Consider the following 21,377-nt stretch of genomic DNA (forward strand, 5'->3'; position numbering starts at 1 on the left):
ATTAAAATGAAGGAGAGAATCCTAGAAGCAGCAAGAGCTAAGGGGACAATCACCTACAAAGGAGTCCCCATCAGACTGTCAGCAGATTTCTCAAAAGAGACCTTACAGGCAAGAAGGGGCTGGAAAGAAATATTCCAAGTCATGAAATCTAAAGACCTACAACCAAGATTGCTCTATCCAGCAAAACTTTCATTTAGAATGGAAGGACAGATAAAGTGCTTCTCAGATAAGATCAAATTCAAGGAGCTCATCATCACCAAGCCCTTATTATATGAAATGTTAAAGGGACTTATCTAAGAAAAAGAAGTGAAAGAAACATGAACAGTGAAAGAACAACAAGCTCACAGTTATTAACAACCACACCTAAAACGAAAGCAAACTAAAAGAACAGCTAGATCAGGAGTGGAAACATAGAAATGAAGATCTCAAGGAGGGTTAGCAACAGGGGGAGTGGGAGGAGGAGATGGGGGGAGAAGGTACAGAAAATAAGTAGCATAGACAGTAGATAGAAAATAGATGGGGGGGGGGCAAGAATAGCATGGGAAATATAGAACCTAAAGGACTTGAGACACATGGACATAAACTAAAGGGAGGTAATGGTGGGGATGGGGGGCCAGGGTGGAGGGGAATGAAGGGGGGAATAGAACAACTGTAACAGCATAATCAATTTAAAAAAATAAATTTAAAAAAATGAGTTTTATTTACTATATTTTTCTCTTTTATTTTTTTAAGATTTTATTTATTTCTCTTTAGAGGTGAAGGGAAGGAGAGAGGGAAAGAAATATCAATGTATAGTTGCCTCTCATGTGTCCCTTGCTGGGAACTGGCCTGCAACCCAGGCATGTGCCCTGACTGGGAATCAAATCGCTATCTTTAGGTTCGCAGGCCCGCGCTCAATCCACTGAGCTACACCAGCCAGGGCTTATTTACTATATTTTTCTAGTTAAGTCTAAGGTATTTTTATTAATATTCAAATTCAACTCAATATTAAACATTCAACTCATTTTAATTTTATGACACTGTTCAAAAGAGAAATATAGTTGTAATTAGATAGCCTAAACATTTTTAACCTCAGAGTTTTCACAGTCTTCCTAAGCTTCTTTATTATTGGCTATTGTAAATTAGTGGAATAAACTATTTCATACTCACTTATTCCCAGGAAATTAATTATTTAGCATACAGATAATATAGCCACACAGTATCTACAAAAATGGAATTACTTGATTGCTTTACAACATTATCATTTTCAGTCACTACAGGTCAGTTAAAGGATATACGGATCTTGTTAAATATTTTATTTTTAGAGAAAGGGGAAGGGAGCGAGAAAGAGAGGGAGAGAAATATTGATTGGTTGCCTCTTGTGCCCTGATTGGGTATTGAACTGGCAACCCAGGCATGTGCCCTGACTGGGAGTTAAGGGCACATGAGGGTGACCTTTCACTTTTTGTAATGATGCCCAACCAACTGAGCCACATCATTCAGGGCATAGATCTTTTTAAAAATGAAACTTTCAAATGTATCAAGTCTAAAGAACATAATTAACTCCCATGCGCCCGTCCTCCAGCTTTTAACAGTTGCCAGCATTTTAATGTGCTTTAGTCTTTTAATGTGTTTGTTTCTCTCCCTATTTTTTTCCCATAGTAATTAAAGGCAATTCCAAACATTACATTAGTTCACTCATTAAAATATACTGAAGTATGAATCACCAATATATAAATGTTTCTAAAAAGCAATCACAATGTTATTTATCGCACCCAGCAAATTAACAGTAATTTCCTAGTAAAAGTCTTGGCAATAGAGGACCATTTATAGTTGTGAGCTGTTGGAACAATGACGTAGAATAGAATAGTAAAATATTAAATTATATTTATTGGTAGGTTATCATGGTGTGGAAAAGTTGGTTATAAACAATACACAGAATATCCGTGTTTGTTAAAGAAGATGTGGGTGGTTATTTGTGTATCTTTTTATCATTTTTAATTTTCATTTACAGCTGACATACACATTAGTTTCATGTGTATACCCCAGCAGTCAGACATTACATAACTTAATAAGTGATCATCCTGATAAATCTTGCACCCATCTGACACCATTCATAGTTACTAGACAGTTACCATCTGTATTCTCTGTGCTGTACTTCACATCCCTATGACTATTCTGCAACTGTCAATTTGTACCTCTTAATTTCTTCACTTTTTCCATTCATTCCCCCAGTGCCCCTCCCATCTGGCAACCATCAAAACATTCTCATATCTATGATTCTATTTTTGTTCTGATTACTTATCTTGTATTTTTTAGATTCAATTGTTGATAGATATGTATTTATTGCCATTTTATTGTTCATAGTTTTGAACTTTTTCTTAAATAAGTTTCTTTAACATTTCCTATAATGATGGTTTGGTGATGATGAACTCCTTTAGTCTTTTTTGGTCTGGGAATCTCTTTATCTCTCCTTTGATTCTAAATGGTAGCTTTGCTGGATAGAGCAATCTTGGCTGTAGGTCCTTGCTTTCATCACTTTGAATATTTCTTGCCAGTTCCTTCTGGCCTGCAAAGTTCCTTTTGAGAAATCAGCTGACAGTCTTAATGGGGAAGGAGTTCCCTTGTAGCTAACTAACTGCTTTTCTTTTACTACTTTTTTAAAAAGATTTTATTTATTTACTTTTAGAGAGAGGGGATAGGAGGGAGAAAGAGAGGGAGAGAAACATCAATGTGTGGTTGCTTTTTGTGCGCCCCCACACTGGAGACCTGGCCTGCAACCCAGGCATGTGCCCTGACTGGGAATTGAACCAGCAACCCTCTGGTTTGCAGATTGGCACTCAATCCACTGAGCCATACCAGCCAGGGCTCTTTTACTACTTTTAAGACTCTGTCTTTGTCTTTAACCTTTGACAGTTTATTTATGATATGTCTTGGTGTGGGCCTCTTTGGGTTCATATTAATTGGGACTCTGGCTTCTTGGACTTGTATGTCTGTTACCTTCACCATGTTAGGGAAGTTTTCAGTCATTATTTCTTCAATTAGGTTTTTGATTTCTTGCTCTCTCTCTCTTCTCCTTTTGGCACCCCCATGATGTGAATGTTGGTATGCTTGAAGGTTCCCCGGAGGCTGCTTACACTATCCTCATTTCTTTGGATTCTTTTTTCTTGCTGTTCTAATAGGGTGTTTTTTGTTTCCTTATATTCCAAATTGCTGATTTGATTCTTGGCTTCATCAACTCTACTGCTACTGTTGAGTCCCTGTAAGTTAGTCTTTATTTCAATTATTATATCCTTCATTTCTGACTGGCTCTTTTTTATGCTGTTGAAGTTCTCACTAAGTTCATTGAGCATCCTTATAACCAGTGTTTTGAACTCTGCTACCAGTAGATTGCTTCCCTCTATTTTGTTTAGTTCCTTTTCTTTCATTCGGGGCATGTTTTCTTTGTTTCCTCATTTTCGCAGCCACCATGTGTTTGTTTCTGTGTTTTAGGTAGACCTGCTGCATATGTCTTCCAGGCTTTGTAGAGTGGCCTAATTTAGTAGGTTTCCTGTGGAGTGCAGCGGCACAGCCTCCCTGTAACCCAAACTGGGTATGCAAGGTGCACCCATCATGTAGGTTGCATACACTCTTCTCTTGTAGTTGAGCTTTGATTGCTGTTGGCACATCAATGGGAGGGATTTACCCAGGCCAATGAGTTTCAAGGACTGGTTCTGACTATTGACCACCAACCTCTGGCCACTGTGGAGTGTCAGCTGTGTAGGAGCCCACTCCACAGAGCAGGACTTACTTCACTGGGGTTCTGTGCCCACTGAATCTTCCCCTTGAGTGTGTCGCTTAGGAGGTAACCGGGTAGTGGTGCTCAGATATGGTCTAAAGCTGTCCACAGGGTGTGCTGGCTCTGGGGCCTCTCGGGAGGTGCAGGTCAAGGTAAGCTACCAACTGTGTTCTGCCTGGGGCCACCTAGCATAGCAGAGCAATCTGCAGATGGCTACTACTTGTGCTGGATTGGAGGTGCCCAGGTGTGGCCACACTGTGAAGCAAGGCTGGCTGCTGCTAATGCCAGGCCTGAGGCCACTTAGTGAGAAGTATAGGTGGCTTGCTGGCCTTGCTGAGGCCAGATGTTGCTTGTTTGAGAGAATTTAGGAAAATCTGAAACATGAGCCAAGATAGGCCATTCGTGTAGAAAAGCCACTGGAAACAGCTTGGTTGGGCCCAAAAGTTGGGTGGTGTGGGGATCACCAGGGTGGGGCATACAGTGTGAGCCAGATTGATGGAGTCTTAGATGTGGTGCCTGCCTGCCAGCTCTGTGGGGGTAGAGCTCATCAAAGGAACAATGGCGTCTACTAGCACTTCTGTCTTGGAGAAAGCTGCTCCCCAGCTCTCACCCCGAAGCCAATACTTCAGTTCCTCCCATTATGTCTTTGGTGCCTTTGCAGCTCTTGCTGCCCCTGCGCTTGACCTCAGGGAGAGTGAGTTTGAGTAAGTCCTTGCATGGGCCGTTTAAGAGGAACTGCCTGGGACTCTAGAAGTTTCCATATTCCTCAGCCTAAATCCCCACTGGTTTTTACAGCCAGGCATTATGGGGACTTCTGTTTTTGGCACAGTGGGGCTGGACCCCTTGTTCCCGAGATATCCTTCCCAATGTTTATCTACCACATGTGTGTGTGGAACCACCCTGTTCAGCATCTCTGCCCCTCCTGTCAATCTTGATGTGATTTCTTTAATTCCATAGTTGTAGGACTTCCATTCAGCTCTATTTCTGGAGGTTCTTAGTGGTGGTGGTTCTGTACCTTAGTTGTAATTTTGATGTGGTTGTGTGAGGAGGCGAGAACCATGTGTACCTGTGTTGCCATCCTGACCAGAAGTTATACTACACACACAAATCTAGAATGGTGTGGAATTACTATTTTGTGTGTGTGTGTTCCAGTTTTTCCATAAGGAATTTTAGTTCTTTGTGCTTTGTAATTATTTTTCAATAATGTTGGATTTTCTCATATGCTTTGTAATGTATTTTCTATTTGTTGGCAAGTTTGCCTTGAGAGAATTCATTTTATTTAATTTATTTTCTTAATCAGTGTCATTGTGTCTCCTTAGTCTGGCACCCAGGGATTCTTTTTTTTTTTTTTAAGCATTTACAAAACGTTTTATTTGATTGCATTTTGGAAGAAACCAAAATACAAGAGAAAGATAACTGTTTTTCCTCAGTGTTCTTTTTTTTAATTTAAATTATTTTATTGTTGTTCAATTACAGTTGTCTGTATTTTCTCCCCTCTCCTTCCCCCCACCCTCTCCAAACCCACCTCCCTCCCTTGCTCCCACCCGCCCCCTTGGTTTTGTCCATGTGTCCTTTATAGTAGTTCCTGAAAACCCTCTAATTCTTATGTTTAGAAGTTAGAGGAGGAATTTTGTCCCTTGGGGAAGTTTGGGTTCCAGTCCACAGGTATACTGAGGGCTTAATTCCGGTTGTGTAGGTTTTTCTGATACTTACCTGTACAACAGTCAAGAATTGTGTGCCTTGCTACGTTTCTGAATTAGCTCTCAAGGTATTTTACCAGCACTTGATTCATGGGCTGGTGGCCTGTTGTAGCCCTTAGGGAGCCTGGCTGTTGTCTCTTTTCGTATCACTCCAAGAAGTTGAATTTCTGTCCTCTGCACCTTCTGTTTTGGGTCCTTGTATGCCGACTACTTCCTCTCTTTAGTCCTTGCTCTCCACTGTGGATTTTGTTTTATCTGTCGTCAGTCGATGGGCATAAAGGTTGCTTTCACTTTTTGTCTATTATGAGTCATACTGCTCTGGACATTTATACAGAAGTTTTTAGGTAGAGGTATGTTTTCATTTTCCTGGTTCTATAACCAGCAGTAGAGTTGCTGGATCACAAATAACTATGCTTAACTTTTTGAGGGACTGCCAGACTATTTTTCAAAGTGGTGATACCATTTTACATTTACACCAGCAATGTATACATGAGATTTTCAATTTTTTCTATATTCTCATCAACACTTGTTATTATCTGTATTTTTTATTTTGTCTTCCTTGTGAATGTGAAGTGGTATCTCATTGTGATTTTGATTTGCATTTCCCTAATGGCTAATAATGTTGAACATCTTTCCATGTGCTTATTGGCCATTTGTGTATCTTTAGAGAAATGTCTTTTCAGATTTTCTGCCCATTTTTAAATTGGGTTGTTTTATTTCTTTAAAAATTTTTTATTTTAATATTTATTTATTTTTAGAGGGGAAGGGAGAAACAATGATACTCAAGAGAAACATTGATTGGTTGCTTTTCACATGCCCCCAACTGAGGACCTGGCCTGTGACCCAAGCATGGCCCCTGCCTGGAAATTGAACCAGTGGCCTTTAGGTTTACAGGATGGTACTCAATCCACTGAGCCACACCAGCCAGGCTTTTATTTTATTATATCTTAATTTTTTAAAAATTGATTTTAGTGAGTGGGGAAAGGGGGGAGAAAAAGGGAGAGAAACATTGATGTGAGAGAAAAACATCGATTGGGTTACCTTGAGTACACATCCCTACCAGGACTGAACCCACAGCATAGGCATGTGCCCTGATAGGGAATCAGACCCATGATCTTTTGGTTTATGGGACAACACTCCAACCAATTGAGCAACACCAGGCAGGGCAACTGGGTTGTCTTTTTATTATTGAGTTGTAAGAGTTCTTTATATATTCTGGGTATCAGTCCCCTATCAGATATATAACTTGCAAATATTTTCATCCATTCCTTGTCTTTCACTTTCTTGATATGATTTGCAGTACAAAAGTTGTTAATATTGATGTTGTCCAGTTAATCTGGTTTTTGAATGCTTGTGCTTTTGATGTCATATGTAAGAAACCGTTCTTAATCCAAGGTCATAAAGAGTTACTCCTGTGTTTTTTCCTAAGAGTTTTATAGTTTTAGCTCTTACATTTATGATGCCTTTTAGTTAATTTATGTGTGTAGTTTAAGGTGATTGATCCAGCTTGCTTGAGAATATTCAGTTGTTCCATTAGCCATTTGTTGAAAAGACTCTTCTTTTCTTTATCAAGTTACCTTGACATCCATGTTGAAATTCAGTTGACCTTAAATATAAAGGTTTATTTCTGGGCTATGAATTCTCTTTCATTGATCTATATACTTATGCTTATGGCAGCATTACTCTGCATTAATTACTGTAGCTTTGGAGTAAGTTTTGAAATTGAGAAGTGTGAGTTCTCCAACTTCGTTATTGCCGCCCCTTTGTATTTCCATATGAGTTAATTGATTGGTTTGGAGGCTGTCCATTTTTAATAGTGTTTCTGTCTTTTGCATGTATTTGAAGCAGAGAGAGAAGGTAGTTGTGCACACCTCCTCATTGACCTTGAGTGGGAGTCTGTGGATCACTTGTATGATTAGAAGTGAATAAACAGCACTACAGTGTTGAATATATACTGTGTGCCATATAGTAGTTATGAACTTACCAGATTTGGGTTAGTATTTGAAACATAAGCATAACATCTCTACTTTGGTACGAGTGACCCTTAAAAGCTCCCATGGTGTATGAAACATGTCATTACTTGATAAACTGTCATGGGTAGATTTTTAGGTAATCTTAGGCCCTTGCTAGGAAAAATAAAGAACTATCTTATGGGACATTTTAGTGGAGTAAAAAAAATCTCATTTTTGAGATTTAGTAACTGTCTTAGCATATTAAGATAAAAAAATAATTTGTTTGCCAAATATATTACTATTTTTCAGAAGAGTCTTCTTATTAGCCACAAAGAAAGAGATGCAGGTATATGCTAAATCTAGCATTGGCATTTTCTTCACTTGCTAGTTTTTGGGGGCAGCTGTAACTAAAAAGTCTGTTTAGGTTGTCAGATCTCTTCTCACCAGAGATGCTATGACTGAGGGGAATGGTCTGCAGATAGTATGAACCCCCAGAAGGAATGCCCGCAACATTAGAAATATAACCCCCAGCCCCAATATACACACAAATGCATTTTTCCATTTTTAATTAAACTGGGAAAAGCATGGATTTGGAAAGCGATTTTCATTTTAAAACCTAGAAGCTGGAACTGAACTGTGGGCGTTTTCTTCTAAGATGTTGATTCTTTTCCCTGCTTCTCTCATGACAGAGTAGTCATCTCATATTTGTGAAAGTCTTATTTAATGAAATGGCATTTTACAAGCTTTAAATGAAGTGAATGTATAAATTCCTTTTTAGTGGCCTTGCTTTTTTCTTTCAAAAGTAGGTAAGACCTATTTTGTTTTGTACTGGGCACTTAGGTTTTTTAACAGTTTTATTGAGATAGAACAAGTATACATATCATATTATTCACCTATTTAAAGTGTATAATTCAGTGATCTTTAGTTGTGCAGTCATCACCACGGTCACTTTTAGGACATTTTCATCACACTAGAAAGAAACCCTGCGCCCCCCGAGTGCCCCAGCCCTAGACAAGCATTGATGCACTTTCCATATGGATTTGCCTATTCAGACTACTTCAGTAAACGCAATCCTCATGTGGCCTTCTGGGCTTCTTTTCACTAAGCGTGTTTTCAAGCTTCCATGTAGCACACGTGTACTTCATTCCTTTTTATGGTTCAGTAATACTTAATGTACCACATTTTGTTTATCTATTTATCAAGTAATGTACATAGGGGTTTATACTTTTTGGATTGTATTGTGAACAATACTGCTATAAACATTAATGTACAAATTTTTGTGTGAATGTATGTCTTCAAGTTCTAAAGATAACCTAGGAAAAAGCACAGATTACTTTAGGTATGGTGATGACTTTTTAGGTACAGTACCAAAGGCTCGGTCCATGAAAGAAATGATTGATAGGCCAGACTTTGTTAAACTGAAAACCTCCTTCCCTGGCTGATGTGGCTCAGTTGTTTGGGTGTCATGCAATGAATCAAGGGGATCACCAGTTCACTCCCCAGTCGGGGCACATGCCTGGGTTGTAGGTTAAGTCCCTGGTCGGGCTGCATGTGAGAGGCAGATGATTGATGTTTCTCTTTCACATCAACATGTCTCTCCCCTTCTTTCTTCCTTCTTTCCCCTCTCTGAAGATGAATAAATAAAATTTTTTTAAAAATGTAGAACTTTTATTCTGTGAAAGTGTGAAGAAAATGAAAAATAAGCCACAGACTAGGAGAAAATACTTACAAAAAACACATCTGATAAAGGACTGTTAACGTGAAATAGAGAAAACTCTTAAACCAGGCAATAAGAAAACAAACAGCCTGATTAAAAAATGGGCAAAAGTCCTGAACACACACTTCACTGCAAAGATATATCAATAGCAAGGAAGCATATGAAAGATGTTCAACATCATATGTCATTAGGGAATTGCAAATTACAACAACAATGAGATACCACTACATACCTAGTACAATGGCCAAAATCCAGAACACTGATAAAACCAAATGCTGACAAGGACATGGAACAACAGGAACTCTCTCATCATTGCTGGTGGTAAGGCAAAATGGTGTAGCCAGTTTGAAGGGACAGTTTGGTAGTTTCTTACATAGCTAAACATACTTTTACCATATGATCCATCAGTTGTGCTCCTTGGTATCCCAAGTGGATTAAAAACTTAAGTCTACACAAACTTACGGACATGGATGTTTATAGAACTGTATTTGTAATTGCTAACATTTGGAAGCAACCAAGATGTCCTTCAGTAGGTGAATGGATGAATAAACTAGAGTATGTTGACACAGTGGAGTATTAACAGCACTAAAAAGAAATGAGCTATGAAGCCATTGAAAGACATGGAGGAACCTTATCCCATATTTCTAAGTGTCTGATTCCATTTCTGTAACATTTTGGAGAAAGTACAACTATGGAGATAGTAAAAAAATTGGTGATAAGGGAAAGGAAAGGGTGCATGGGCAGAGCACAGAGGAATTTTAGGACAGTGAGACCACTCTGTATGGTACCTCAGTGTTGGATGCCTGTCATTGTACATTTGTCTGAACTCATAAGATGTACGAACCCTAGAGTGAACCCGAACATCCCACTGTGACTTGGTGTGATAATGACTTGTCAGTGTAGGTTCCTCATGGTGTGGGTTGTCAGTAGTAGGGGCAGTTGGAGTTGAATGGGGAGATTGTACTTTACTTTCTGCTCAATTTTACTGTAAACCTAAAACTACTCTAAAAAGGTAAAGTTAATTAATTTTCTTCTTTTAAAAAGTGGTTGTAGAGCTGTTCCACTTTTCAGATATTTGAGCCACTTTGTGTTTATGCCACGTAATGCCTTCCAAGAGGCCATAGCGTGATGGAAAGGTTCAGAATCTGATGGACTGTTGCGGAATCTTGAAGAAACGGTGATTTCTGTTCTGGGCATTGTGGAATTTCTGATATCTAGATCTGACTCTGTCAAGTGTTCTGCCCTGAGGTCTTTTAGGTGTAATTGTTTGGCCAGGTGATACGTGCATACGTAAATATGCGGTAAGTTCCCGTCTTGAAGAGAATGAGATAATCTAAATGTTGTCATCCACTGACGCTAGAAGACAAATGTCGAGTGGAGATGCACCATATTTTTTGAGCGATAAGACACACTTCCCCTTCCCCCAGTTTGGAAGGAATGCTGTTGAGTTCTGTTTACATTTACATTGGTGAAATTTTATGTTATTAAATATTTTACCATATTTTTGCTTCAGATTTTTTCCCTCTAAAACCTAGGTACGTCTTATGGTCCAAAAGTATGAGTAAGAAAGTAGCAATGTGATTTGCTAATTAGAGAAGGCCATTTTCTTTATTGTTGTATGCTCTTATAGTTTATGTGAATATCATGGATAAAGACAAGTTTTGAGGCATCTGAAAATGAATGGTTTGGATTTCAAACTTGTTGTTTGTCTGGTAAAGTAGTGTTCATTCTTTGAATTCTGTTACGTCAAGGATAAGCATGCTTGCTTACATTTGGGTCTTATGCATACTAGGAGAGGGTTTTTTAAAAATTAATTTACTGTTTGAATAAGGAATGTGGTCACATGGTTCAGAAATTAAAATGATATAAAAAGTTTGCCTCGAGCACCCTTCCCTCTCCTCTGTCCCCGTCATTCTTTCCTACAACTCTTGCAGACTAGCACTCTGTGTGTGTAATATTCCAGTGCTCTGTGTAATGCAGATACAAGCAAACACACTATTTTAGGAAGTTGGGTTGAAAGAACATTCCAGTACTTTCATGAGACTGAGGATATTGGTGGCAATCCCTTCCTTACTGTGCCAGCCTTGGCATGGCCGATAAAGAACACTGACATTATTAATGAATTCCTTAGCTCATCCTGAAAGGGAAGTGGCTACAAGGGGAGCCAAAAACAAAATAAGTAACATTTATTGACAATTCGCTCTATACTATGCCAAGTTTACAACAACCCTATGAGAAATCATGTATAACCCTATAAAAAAATCCTGTTTCATAGGTAGGAAAAGTGAGGTTCCAGAGAGGTTAATAAAGAACCCATGTAATCAGCAGTTATTAGTATAATATTCAAAGCTCAGCTTTTAAAAACTATTAGCATTTGTTTATTTATTTGTTTGTTTTTAAGATTTTATTTATCTTTAGAGGGGAAGAGAAGGAGAGAAATATCAATTTATGGTTGCCTCTCATGAGTCCCCTGCTGGGAACTGGCCTGCAACCCAGGCATGTGCCCTGACTGGGAATCGAATCGCTATCTTTAGGTTCGCAGGCCTGCGCTCAATCCACTGAGCTACACCAGCCAGGGCAAAGCATTTTTAAACATATAGAAGACTAGAGAGAAACTAGTTTAATGAAATCCCATTACCCATCACTGAGATTCATTAGTTGATTTTACATTTGCTTGATCTGTCCTTTTTTCTTTTTATTTTTTCTTCTTAAGATTGAGTTTAAATGTATTTTCTTTGTTTCTTACATATTTTAAAACAAGTCCTAGATTGCATGTTGTTTTGCTCCTATGTGGTGAAGTTTGTATCTCTTCGAAATACAGATGTTTTCTTATATAGTGACAATGGCATTTATTACACTCCTCCAAATAGCTAGAATGATAAAGAAGTTGGTCATATGACCAAAGTCATCGATTCAGCCTAAAGAGAACTCAAAGCAATTGGTTTTGAAAGGGTGGGGGTGATTTCTTCACTTTTTATTTTACACAAATGGGTCGTTATTCACATGGACAGTAACACTGACCCACACTGACTTAGATAAAGGTACAGGCCTGTGGCCACCACAGCTGTCATGGTGAAATATGCCTGTTGGCTACCTTGCCTAACTACCAAGTACAGTATACATAAAAACTTAGGATTTTTAATTAATTTTTGAGAGCTAAATGAAGCTGTGAGTTATGAATAAGTGGTGCATTGATTATTGATGTATGCAGTCTTTTCTGATGGGCTCACGGCATTAAACTTACACTCTTCTCCAAAGGTCTTTGATTTGCGTCAGTGTCATCGGCAGATGCAGCAGCAGGCGGCCACTGCACAAGCGGCAGCAGCTGCTCAGGCTGCAGCTGTGGCAGGAAACATCCCTGGCCCAGGATCAGTGGGTGGGATAGCTCCAGCGATCAGTAAGTACGCTTTTGGTTTTGATGTTGTTTTATCTTGATTCACTCATTTGATTAGCTACTTTAAGCAGTAATACAAATTAAAGTTCTCTTTACTGGGATAGTAACATTTTCGAATTTGTAAAAAAAAAAAAACTTATTTGGTAATATTTGCCCTTTGTCTAGGACCCTGTTTTCATTCTTTTTGTGTCAAAAAGGGAGTATGGGGTACAGAAGAAAAGGGGTTATTGTTATATTATTGGTCATCTCCTTTTTTTGGTTCATGCTTTTAATTCCTGCCTCACCAGCCAGGGTGGGTTGTTATCACTGATATGCTTGGCTTTATTTTATAAGGAAAGCATATTTCAATTTCAGAGTTAGGCACCTCCAGGTTTTTTTTAAAGTATGCTAAGTATGCAGAGGAAACTAAGTGAGGGTGGTATTTTGGTAACTTGTAGACTTTTTTTCAATTTTAGGGTAAAATTGAACTGTGTGCCAGGTTTCACACTGATGGGGAATTTTTTACTGCAGAGTTAAACTCCTGACTATAGACTTTTATGATGGAAACACGTGGCACCCATCTTCCACGTCTGAAGGCATAACTAGTGATTCATTCAACCCCTGTTCTTAACCTCTTCAGTGTGGTAAGCAAATCACACTGGCTAAGAAAACTGCAGTGGCCCTGCAGGTTTCTCTACAGTACATGCAAATTCCTCCCATTAGTTTCATTGTGATATTGATGAATGCAGGTTGACATATGACTGTATGTTCTTACTGGAAAATTAGATGTAGAGTCTCCATTGTGACTGATATTCAGGAGTTTACAATTTAAAGGTAGATAAGGCATATTCATTTGAAGAATCTGATTTTTAAAAAAAAATTCGGGCATTTAAACATTAATTTGCTAATTTTGATGTTATAAACACGTTTTTACTAAAGAATCCAGAAATACTAAATTTCTCATTGTCATCTACTGCCCTTATTGAGTAATTGCATATTATCTATTACACTGTGAAATGAGAGACATTGTTGGTCACCCAAGAAGGTTTATGGAACCAGGGCCATTGCTGTCTCATTTGAGTCACGCCTTGCTCTAACTAGGCTGTTCCGACAGACGGGAGGGCTCTGAGAACCACTCTGTGGGCATAGACAGCCTCTAAAAACGAGTTGCTTCTTATCCCCTCACCTCCACTTCTAATGAGAAAAATTGGAGGGGTGTTGGTAGATTACAGTGATTTACTTTATAATTGGTAGTAGCTAGACGACCCATGTGGAATGTAAATTGTCTTAATCAAAAATTTTCAGTCCCTGTTCATAAAGTTTAGATCTGTACTTAACTTCTTGGAACTTTGACAGAGAATTGTATTCTGGGGAGAGTGAAGTAAAGAAAGCTGTTCACATTATTAATGTAAGGTGGAGGGAGAACAGGAAGAGATCAGCCTGTCCCCCTGATGTCTTTCAAATTTTTTCTGTTAGGTTTGTCAGCTGCTGCTGGAATTGGGGTTGATGACCTTCGTCGCTTATGCATACTCCGGATGAGTTTTGTGAAAGGCTGGGGACCGGATTACCCAAGACAGAGTATCAAAGAAACACCTTGCTGGATTGAGATTCACTTACACCGGGCCCTGCAGCTCCTAGATGAAGTACTCCACACCATGCCTATTGCCGACCCACAGCCTCTAGACTGAGGTCTTTTACTCTTGGGGCCTGTAACATTCATTATCAGGATGGTGGACTATAAAATACAATCCTGTTTATAATCTGAAGATATATTTCACTTTTGTTCTGCTTTATCTTTTCATAAAGGGTTGAAAAATATGTTTGCTGCCTTGCTCCTAGCAGACAGAAACTGGATTAAAACAATTTTTTTTCCTATTTAGAACTTTTCAGGCATGGCTCAGAGCTTGAAGATCAAGAAAAATACATTCTTACTATATCTTCACCAGTTATGTATGAAGGAATCATTCCAGTGCTGGAAAATTTAGCCCTTTAAAATGTCTTAGACCCTTTTATATGCAGAACATTGGTATGTGTGTTATTCTACAGAATAAATTCAATATTGCTGATTTTAAAGGCAGAGAAGTTCTCAAAGTTAATTCACCTGTTATTTTGTGTGTGAGTTGTTATTGTTGAGCATCCTTTACTCCAAAATATTGTGCCACGTGGGTGAGTTAATTTTACCAAGAGCAACTTTACTCTGTGTTTAAAAATAAGATAGTAATGTATTATAATCTTTTATCCAAAATATTTTTTGCAAGTTAAACTAGTGAAGATGATTTCCATTCAGATTGTCTTGTGACTTTAATTTTATTTTCAACAAGGCAAAACACTAACCTCTGTGTATACTAAGAATTCTTTAAAATTATCAGAGAAATAGCATTTAAAATGACACTTGCCATCCCCATTGGACGGCTGTTTACTGAGCATGGTAACTTGGGCCTGGTGAACCGCAGATCTCTTCCTCTAGATTTCTAGCCACAGGGTTGGTTACTGAGACGCCCAGAAGAGGGATTTCTTTCCTTCATTAATTCATAGGGAAAGGTTTTGTATTTTAAAAAACACTACAAGCCGCGTCACTCCACCTAACATCTCACTGTCTGCAGAGGTGGGAGTGCGTAAACTAAACGATGAGCATTTTGGAAACTGCTAAATTCTGTGTTAAATACTGTGCAGAATAACGGACACATTACAGTTCATAATAGGTAGTTTGGGTATTTTTGTACTTGATTTGATGTGTGACTTTTTTTCCATATACTGTTAAATCATGTATGTTACAATATGGTTTAAAATTCAGTTTTTGTATCTTGGGGCAAGACTGCAAACTTTTTATACCTTTTGGTTATTCTAAGCCCTTTGCCCATCAATGATCATATCGGTTGGCAGTGACTTTGTATAGAGAATTTAAGTAGAAAAGTTGAAAATGTAATGACTGTACCACAGACACAATATGTATGCTTTTTTTCGTAGCCGGTAGCATAAATAAAACCGAATCTCAACATACCAAGTTGAATTCTAGGTTTGATTTTTAAGCTTTTTTCTTTTGCACTTTTGAGTCCAACCCACGGTGAGACGCCTTCTAGTAAATGACAGGCAACAGCCGGGACTGCAGCTTTGGTTTTTCCCTCACGCTCTACCGGGACTTCCCCGTGTGCACCGTGTACCACCTGTAGACTTCTGCCGACTGAACTTTTATTTCACTGTAGTAAAAACAGGCCCAGTGGTCTATCAGATAAATAGATTGTCTGCAGGATAGTGTGGAATAAAATTGAGGATTATCTTTCAGATGCTTCTACTTATACGCATAATAAGATTCTAAGGTGTGTTACAGGTGTGAGAAGCACTTATGCACGATAGTCATCCTTATATCCACCCAAATGAGCAAGTCCTCACCTTCTCGCTCAGAGGGTCTTTGTACAACCACCCTAGAAACCACTAAGTTTGCTTGTTGCTGTGATTTATACATAGATATTGATCCAAGCTACATGGCTTTTGTTTTTAAAATAACTTCTCTACCAACTTATTTGTACTCGTAAGTACTTACAAATACTTTTGTTAAAGGCTTCATTTCAATCTGTAAAAGTATGATGATTTAAGCTGTATTGGCAGGTTTTTAAAAAGATACCTTTATTCTGTAGAAATTATTGAGGTCAATTTTACTGTGAACAAAGTAGGAATGAGAGGAGAGAGTTTTAGAATGACAGGTTTTTAAAATCCAGATTATTTGATCAGAACCATAAGCATGCTGTGATAAAATCTATTGCCTCCTTTTCTACTTTATGAAAGGTTTTCATGTTTAACGAAACATGAGATCTGAGTAATCATCTGGGGAAAATATGTGGAAAATATTTGCTAAGAAGCCTATCTTTGAGGCCAAGCCACCTGTCTTGGTTGCTTTCTGCTAAGAGCCATAAAAGTACATAGAAATGCTTCTAGTTATTAATTGCTTTATGTTGTATCTAGATGCAGTCACGTGGTTTTGAGAAAACATCTAATGCGTTATGATCAGTTATTCCTGAGAACTTAGTTGTTAAATGGTAATTCCATTTCTTAAATGTAGTCACCTTTAATGAGTAAGACTAAAGGATCATTAGGTTTAAAATTTTACAGCTACTTTAAGAGTAGAATAGTTTCTGCAGTTCTCAGAATCTGATTATTATGAGGCTCTGGTTCTGGGTGAGTTTTCTCAGCTAGTTCATATCTCAGAGACTTTCAAAGTGTTGAATTTCAGTGAAAGCTGAGTGAGAGATGAACCAACTATGCACCTTTGTGGTCTGTCACGAGGCCTCTTCCACGTTTGTCCAGTGCCTTTCAGTGCGCGGTCAAAGGGGATCCTTCACGGTGTTGCCTTGATCTTCCAGGAAGTAGATTTTTTTGTGGAATATAGTTTGGCTCATTTTTTAACGTATGCTACCCCTGGCATACAGGGATACAAAGATAATGACAATACGTCACTGCCATATCACCTTGTGTTTCCGGGAGTGTGGCACATTTTTGTATTGACTTAACCACTGAACAGGTCGCCTGCCCCATTTCTCCTATAGACATTGTGAGGTTACAGATTGGGTGGTCTGGCTTAAGGATAAACCATGCTTGAAACATTCGAGTAAGCTGAACACTTACTAGCTGCATTAAAAATCTATTTTTGTGGGGAAGGGTCTGGTGTAAAGGGAGGTATTTGTAACAGAAATTTTGAAGGCAAAATATAACGTCCTGTCTTTCAGATGATAGATATATTAAAAGTTTATTCAGCTATCTTTTTGATTGTGCCCACGTAGAGAAGGGAAGTTCTACCTTTTTCCAAGGTCCTCTGTCACTGTCTGTGGAGGTTGAAGAACATTCAGGGAAATGGGCCTGTTCCTGGTTTGGTGGCAACTGGTTAATGCTTGTCACTCATTATCTATCATGTGACATCAGATTAGTTCCGATCGATTTGGGGAGTCTTTGGAAGAAGCTATTTATTTTGAGTAGGGCAGAATCCTTTTTGTTCGTAGTTTTTATAGTTTGCTTTTATCATTAAGTCATTCACTGGCATTTTATTTAATGACAGCAGATTGGGGAAATGGTACATTTAGATCACTGAGGTAGATGAGTAAATGAAAGCATTTCCCCAGAAAGTCAGTTAACAGCTCTCGGAGATGGGGCTTGGCAAAGACTGGCATATACTCGAATGCAGAAATGCATTCTTAGTTCTTTTTTTCCCCCCCTTTTCATTAAATTTGTTGGGGCGACACTGGTTAAACAAAAGTATACAGGTGTCAGGTGCACAGTTTTACAACACGCCATCTGTGCACTGTATTGTCTGTGTTCACCCCAAGTCTGGTCTCATCCAGCTTTTTCTCCTAAAGGCAGAACACATCTTCTTGCAGATGGCTGTAAATAATTGCCTAAACCCTCCTTTGCAAGATTGTAGAAAATGGGCTAAGAGGATCTTTTGTGTAAGGCCTCCCCCACCCTTTTTTTCCTGACAGCTAGATAATTTCTGTAAAGATGTATCAGTAAGGATGTAAAAAGTTAGTAGCCTTATTCAGAGCATCCTCAGGCCCAGCCTTGTCCCTAGCACTTGTCCCAATGTTATTAGGTTGTTTACTTTGTATCACTGTGGATTGGGATTTTTCACCTAATCCAGACTTGCCTTATTTAAGCAGTAAAACTTTTTTTTTAGCCATTTCTTCGATGGAATTATTTAATGTGTATGTCAGAGAACGTACTGGATATGTTACTGTGTGTGTGTACCTAGCTTTCTTCCTCGACTTCAGGGGTGACTTAGACAGGTAGGACTGTTTGCCTTTACTAAATAGTTGCAGACTGCTGTGGGTCTGAATGTTCAGCCTTTTCGCCCTTCCAGCCCCCATCTTCTCCCTTCCTGACAGTGACCACTTCCTGTGTGTTGTTAGTGTACCTCCCGTTAGGCAGTTCTTCTTCCCTTTCTGATTCATTTTTTCCAGCTGCTTGGGCAAGGAAACCAGATTATCAAACTTCTTAATACTTTCTTTGAATGCAAGGGCAAACTGGGACAGGCCCCAGGAAACTTTCCTGTGATGTATTGAAAACTTGAGTGCTTTGGCATTTGACTGCTTCGAGTGCTTCCTGGACCTCGCTCCGTTGCAGGTAGTTGTGGTCGAGAGGAGTGAGTCATGTTCATATTGTCCCCCTTTGCAGGATCTCGAAAGGTTTCATTGCTTCCATCTGCCTGCTCTTCACATAAAAAATTGGGGTTACAGGGATTATTAAATTAGATATCAATGGCCAGAGGCAGTACCCTTGTCTAGAGGACACCAGCAAAAAAACAACCATAACAACAAGTCTTGGGAAATGAATCATTTTTTTTCATCCTCACCTAGTGATATGTTTATTGATTTTTAGAGAGAGAGGAAGAGGGAGAGAGAAACATCAGTGTGAGCTGAAACATCGAATGGTTGCCTCATGTATGTGCCTCAACTAGGGATCGAACCCCCAGCCTAGGTCTGTGCCCTGACCAGGGGTCAAACCCACAAACTTTTGGTGTAAGGGATGATGCTCCAACCAACTGAGCCACCTGGCCAGGGCAAGAGGATCACTTTTGGGTGTCCCCTTTTGAGCCCTATGTTCTCTGGCCTTTTTCCTCTACAGGTATTTTTGACCTATAGGTGCCTTTTTGAGAATTGAGAGTTTGATATCCTGCCCCAAGGAGTAGCTAAAGTGATTGCTGATGTTTTCAGGGGTTTTAACATCAGACTTCAGTGAAAGAATGAATCTTTTCTTTCTTTTTTTTTTTTTTTAACTAGGAAGGATGGAGGAGAGAACTCTGGTGAAGACAATCATTTCCCTCTATCAATGTGTGCATAGTTTTCTGTTTATTTAAGATGCTTTCTCAGTAGGTCTCAAGAGCCAGTGCTCTTGTTCAGCCTGAAACTAGTGACTTGGGTCTGGGACCAGACATTTGTACTCTCTAGTGTGTGCTCTGCCACTAATTGGATGTATGACCTTGGGCAAGTCATTGTAGACGCCTGCTTTCTCTGGGCCTCAGTTGCCTCATCTGTAAAATGAGGGATTGGACTGGATGAGTTTCTCCAGCTCTGAAATGTAAGTGACCTTGCCTACCTTGCAGCAGTTTTTGATTTCTTCTTTATCTTTGCTCTGCTGTTTGAGGGGGCTTTTTTACTTATTTCCACATTATTCGAAGGAGACTAGGCTTGAAATTTTGTTACTATTCTCCTATGGACAAGAAGTTACATAATACGTTCTTAAGACTTAAATTCAACCAAAGGCCTAGCACCACCCTGGGGGCTGCAATAAATACATTAAAAAAAATGAGAGGGGGAAAAGCCTTCATTTTATTTTCCCATCATCTCTACTGAAGGTTTATTAAGGCTTTTTTGAGTCATGACCTTCTGACTTTTGGGTTGGCATGTGTGTGACACCGTCCCTTTAAGTGCTGTGTGCTGATCATTTTTTTTGTTCAACTGAAATAGATTGAAAACACTGTAAATGCCTGGTGATATTAAAGGTCATTACTTTGGGTCTTTGGTTTCATAACTCTTTGCTGAGCTGTATCAGTGAAAATGGTTTATACAACTCAAAAAATACATAGTGGATGATCATTCACTTTATTCTTGGCTCTTTTTAGTCCATTTGATTAGAAGACTTTTGGCTGGAGAGTGGATGATCATTTACTTTATTCTTGGCTCTTTTTAGTCCATTTGATTAGAAGACTTTTGGCTGGAGCGTTTTTTCAGAGTTCTCTTCCAGCCTATCTTTGGATGAACTTGGCTTTTATAAGGACCTTGAGCGCCTTCAGTGGGGTTGGGTAGAGGGTGGGGTTTTGGGGAGTCCTGGTAGAGGCCAGCTCTGGTAGCTGGAGAGGAAGGGCTGTAACCAGCTGCTGTTGCTATGGCTGCTTGTCATTGATAGAAGGACTCGTGGGCTTGGATTGGTTAAAAGGCTACCCATGGAGTTGGCCAACTTCCTCCAGGTCTTGGGTTCTGGCCAATGCTTCAGACGTGATTTACAGGAAACGTGCGAGTGCTCGTTGATGATGAAAATTTGGTGGGCTGCAGAACCATGTGGAGGAAGTGGTGGGAGTTGGACAGATTTGGTGGTGTATTACCCAACTCTGTCTCCTCCCCTGAACTCAGCGGGATGCAGCTGCACTGACAGAGGAGAGCCACTCGTAGCTCCCGCTTTTGGGGAAACTGGGCAGCTCAAGTTCTGGTAGTTCCTTTGTGGCTTTCTGTATACTTTTTCCTGGTTGAAGTCTGTGGCTAAAAAAAAATCATTGAACCTTTCCTGAGAACTCTGTAATGAACTATGTTTTTGATTAAAAGAGAAAGGCAATTAAATCATTATGTGCTCATTCTTTTTCTTAAGCTTGTGGATGTTTTGGATCTGGAAGGAGTTCCTCACCACTTGGAGAATTCTCAGACCTGAGAAGCACATTTCCCCTTCATTGCTCTGTGGCCACTGAAATGGGAAACGGGGCATCTCAAAATGTGGCCATGGAAGAGGAGGCCCCACTCCTCTCTCATTTCCAAAAGTGGGGAGTGGGGTCTGGTGGTTGGAGGAAGTGGAGGTGCTAGGAGATGATCAGAACCAAGATGCTTAAAGGAGAGATGGCAGCTGGAAATTAGAGACCCTGGCATTGTCCATCTAAGGGTTAAGGAAGGTTCTTTCCCCCCAGCTGCCTCCCATGTGAGATGGGGGTCAGCGTGGAGAGCTGCGTGTCAGGTAAGGGAATCTATGGCAGTGGCTTACAAAAAGCCCGACCAAGTCAATCCTTTCTTTCTCATCTTGCAGTCATGACTTCCAGAGATATTGATGAGGCCAAGAGACCTGTTCTCACCCAAAGTTCACAGTAGTTTCAGGCTAACACTTGAAGAGGGGAGCAGACTGGCATTCTATT

At 39.4% G+C, this 21,377-nt stretch overlaps 1 protein-coding gene across 3 annotated transcripts in view; it reads left to right on the plus strand.

Moving 5' to 3' along the window:
* Positions 1–20,820, plus strand: part of SMAD4 (SMAD family member 4) — a 68,989-nt gene extending 48,169 nt beyond the window's left edge. For 2 of the 3 annotated variants that reach the window (XM_037165045.2, XM_053664179.1), the window contains exons 11-12: positions 12,385–12,523; positions 13,976–20,820. In XM_037165045.2, the coding sequence (XP_037020940.1) occupies positions 12,385–12,523; positions 13,976–14,187 (351 nt within the window). In that variant the 3' untranslated portion in view covers positions 14,188–20,820. Of the gene's footprint in view, positions 1–12,384; positions 12,524–13,030; positions 13,144–13,975 lie in introns of all 3 variants that reach the window. The other variant, XR_005085214.2, reaches the window with a different exon arrangement.
* The last annotated feature ends 557 nt before the right edge of the window (positions 20,821–21,377 follow it).

Source organism: Artibeus jamaicensis, unplaced genomic scaffold (genome assembly GCF_021234435.1).
Source record: "Artibeus jamaicensis isolate MK-2021 breed Jamaican fruit bat unplaced genomic scaffold, CSHL_Jam_final contig_354, whole genome shotgun sequence".
Taxonomy (NCBI): domain Eukaryota; kingdom Metazoa; phylum Chordata; class Mammalia; order Chiroptera; family Phyllostomidae; genus Artibeus; species Artibeus jamaicensis.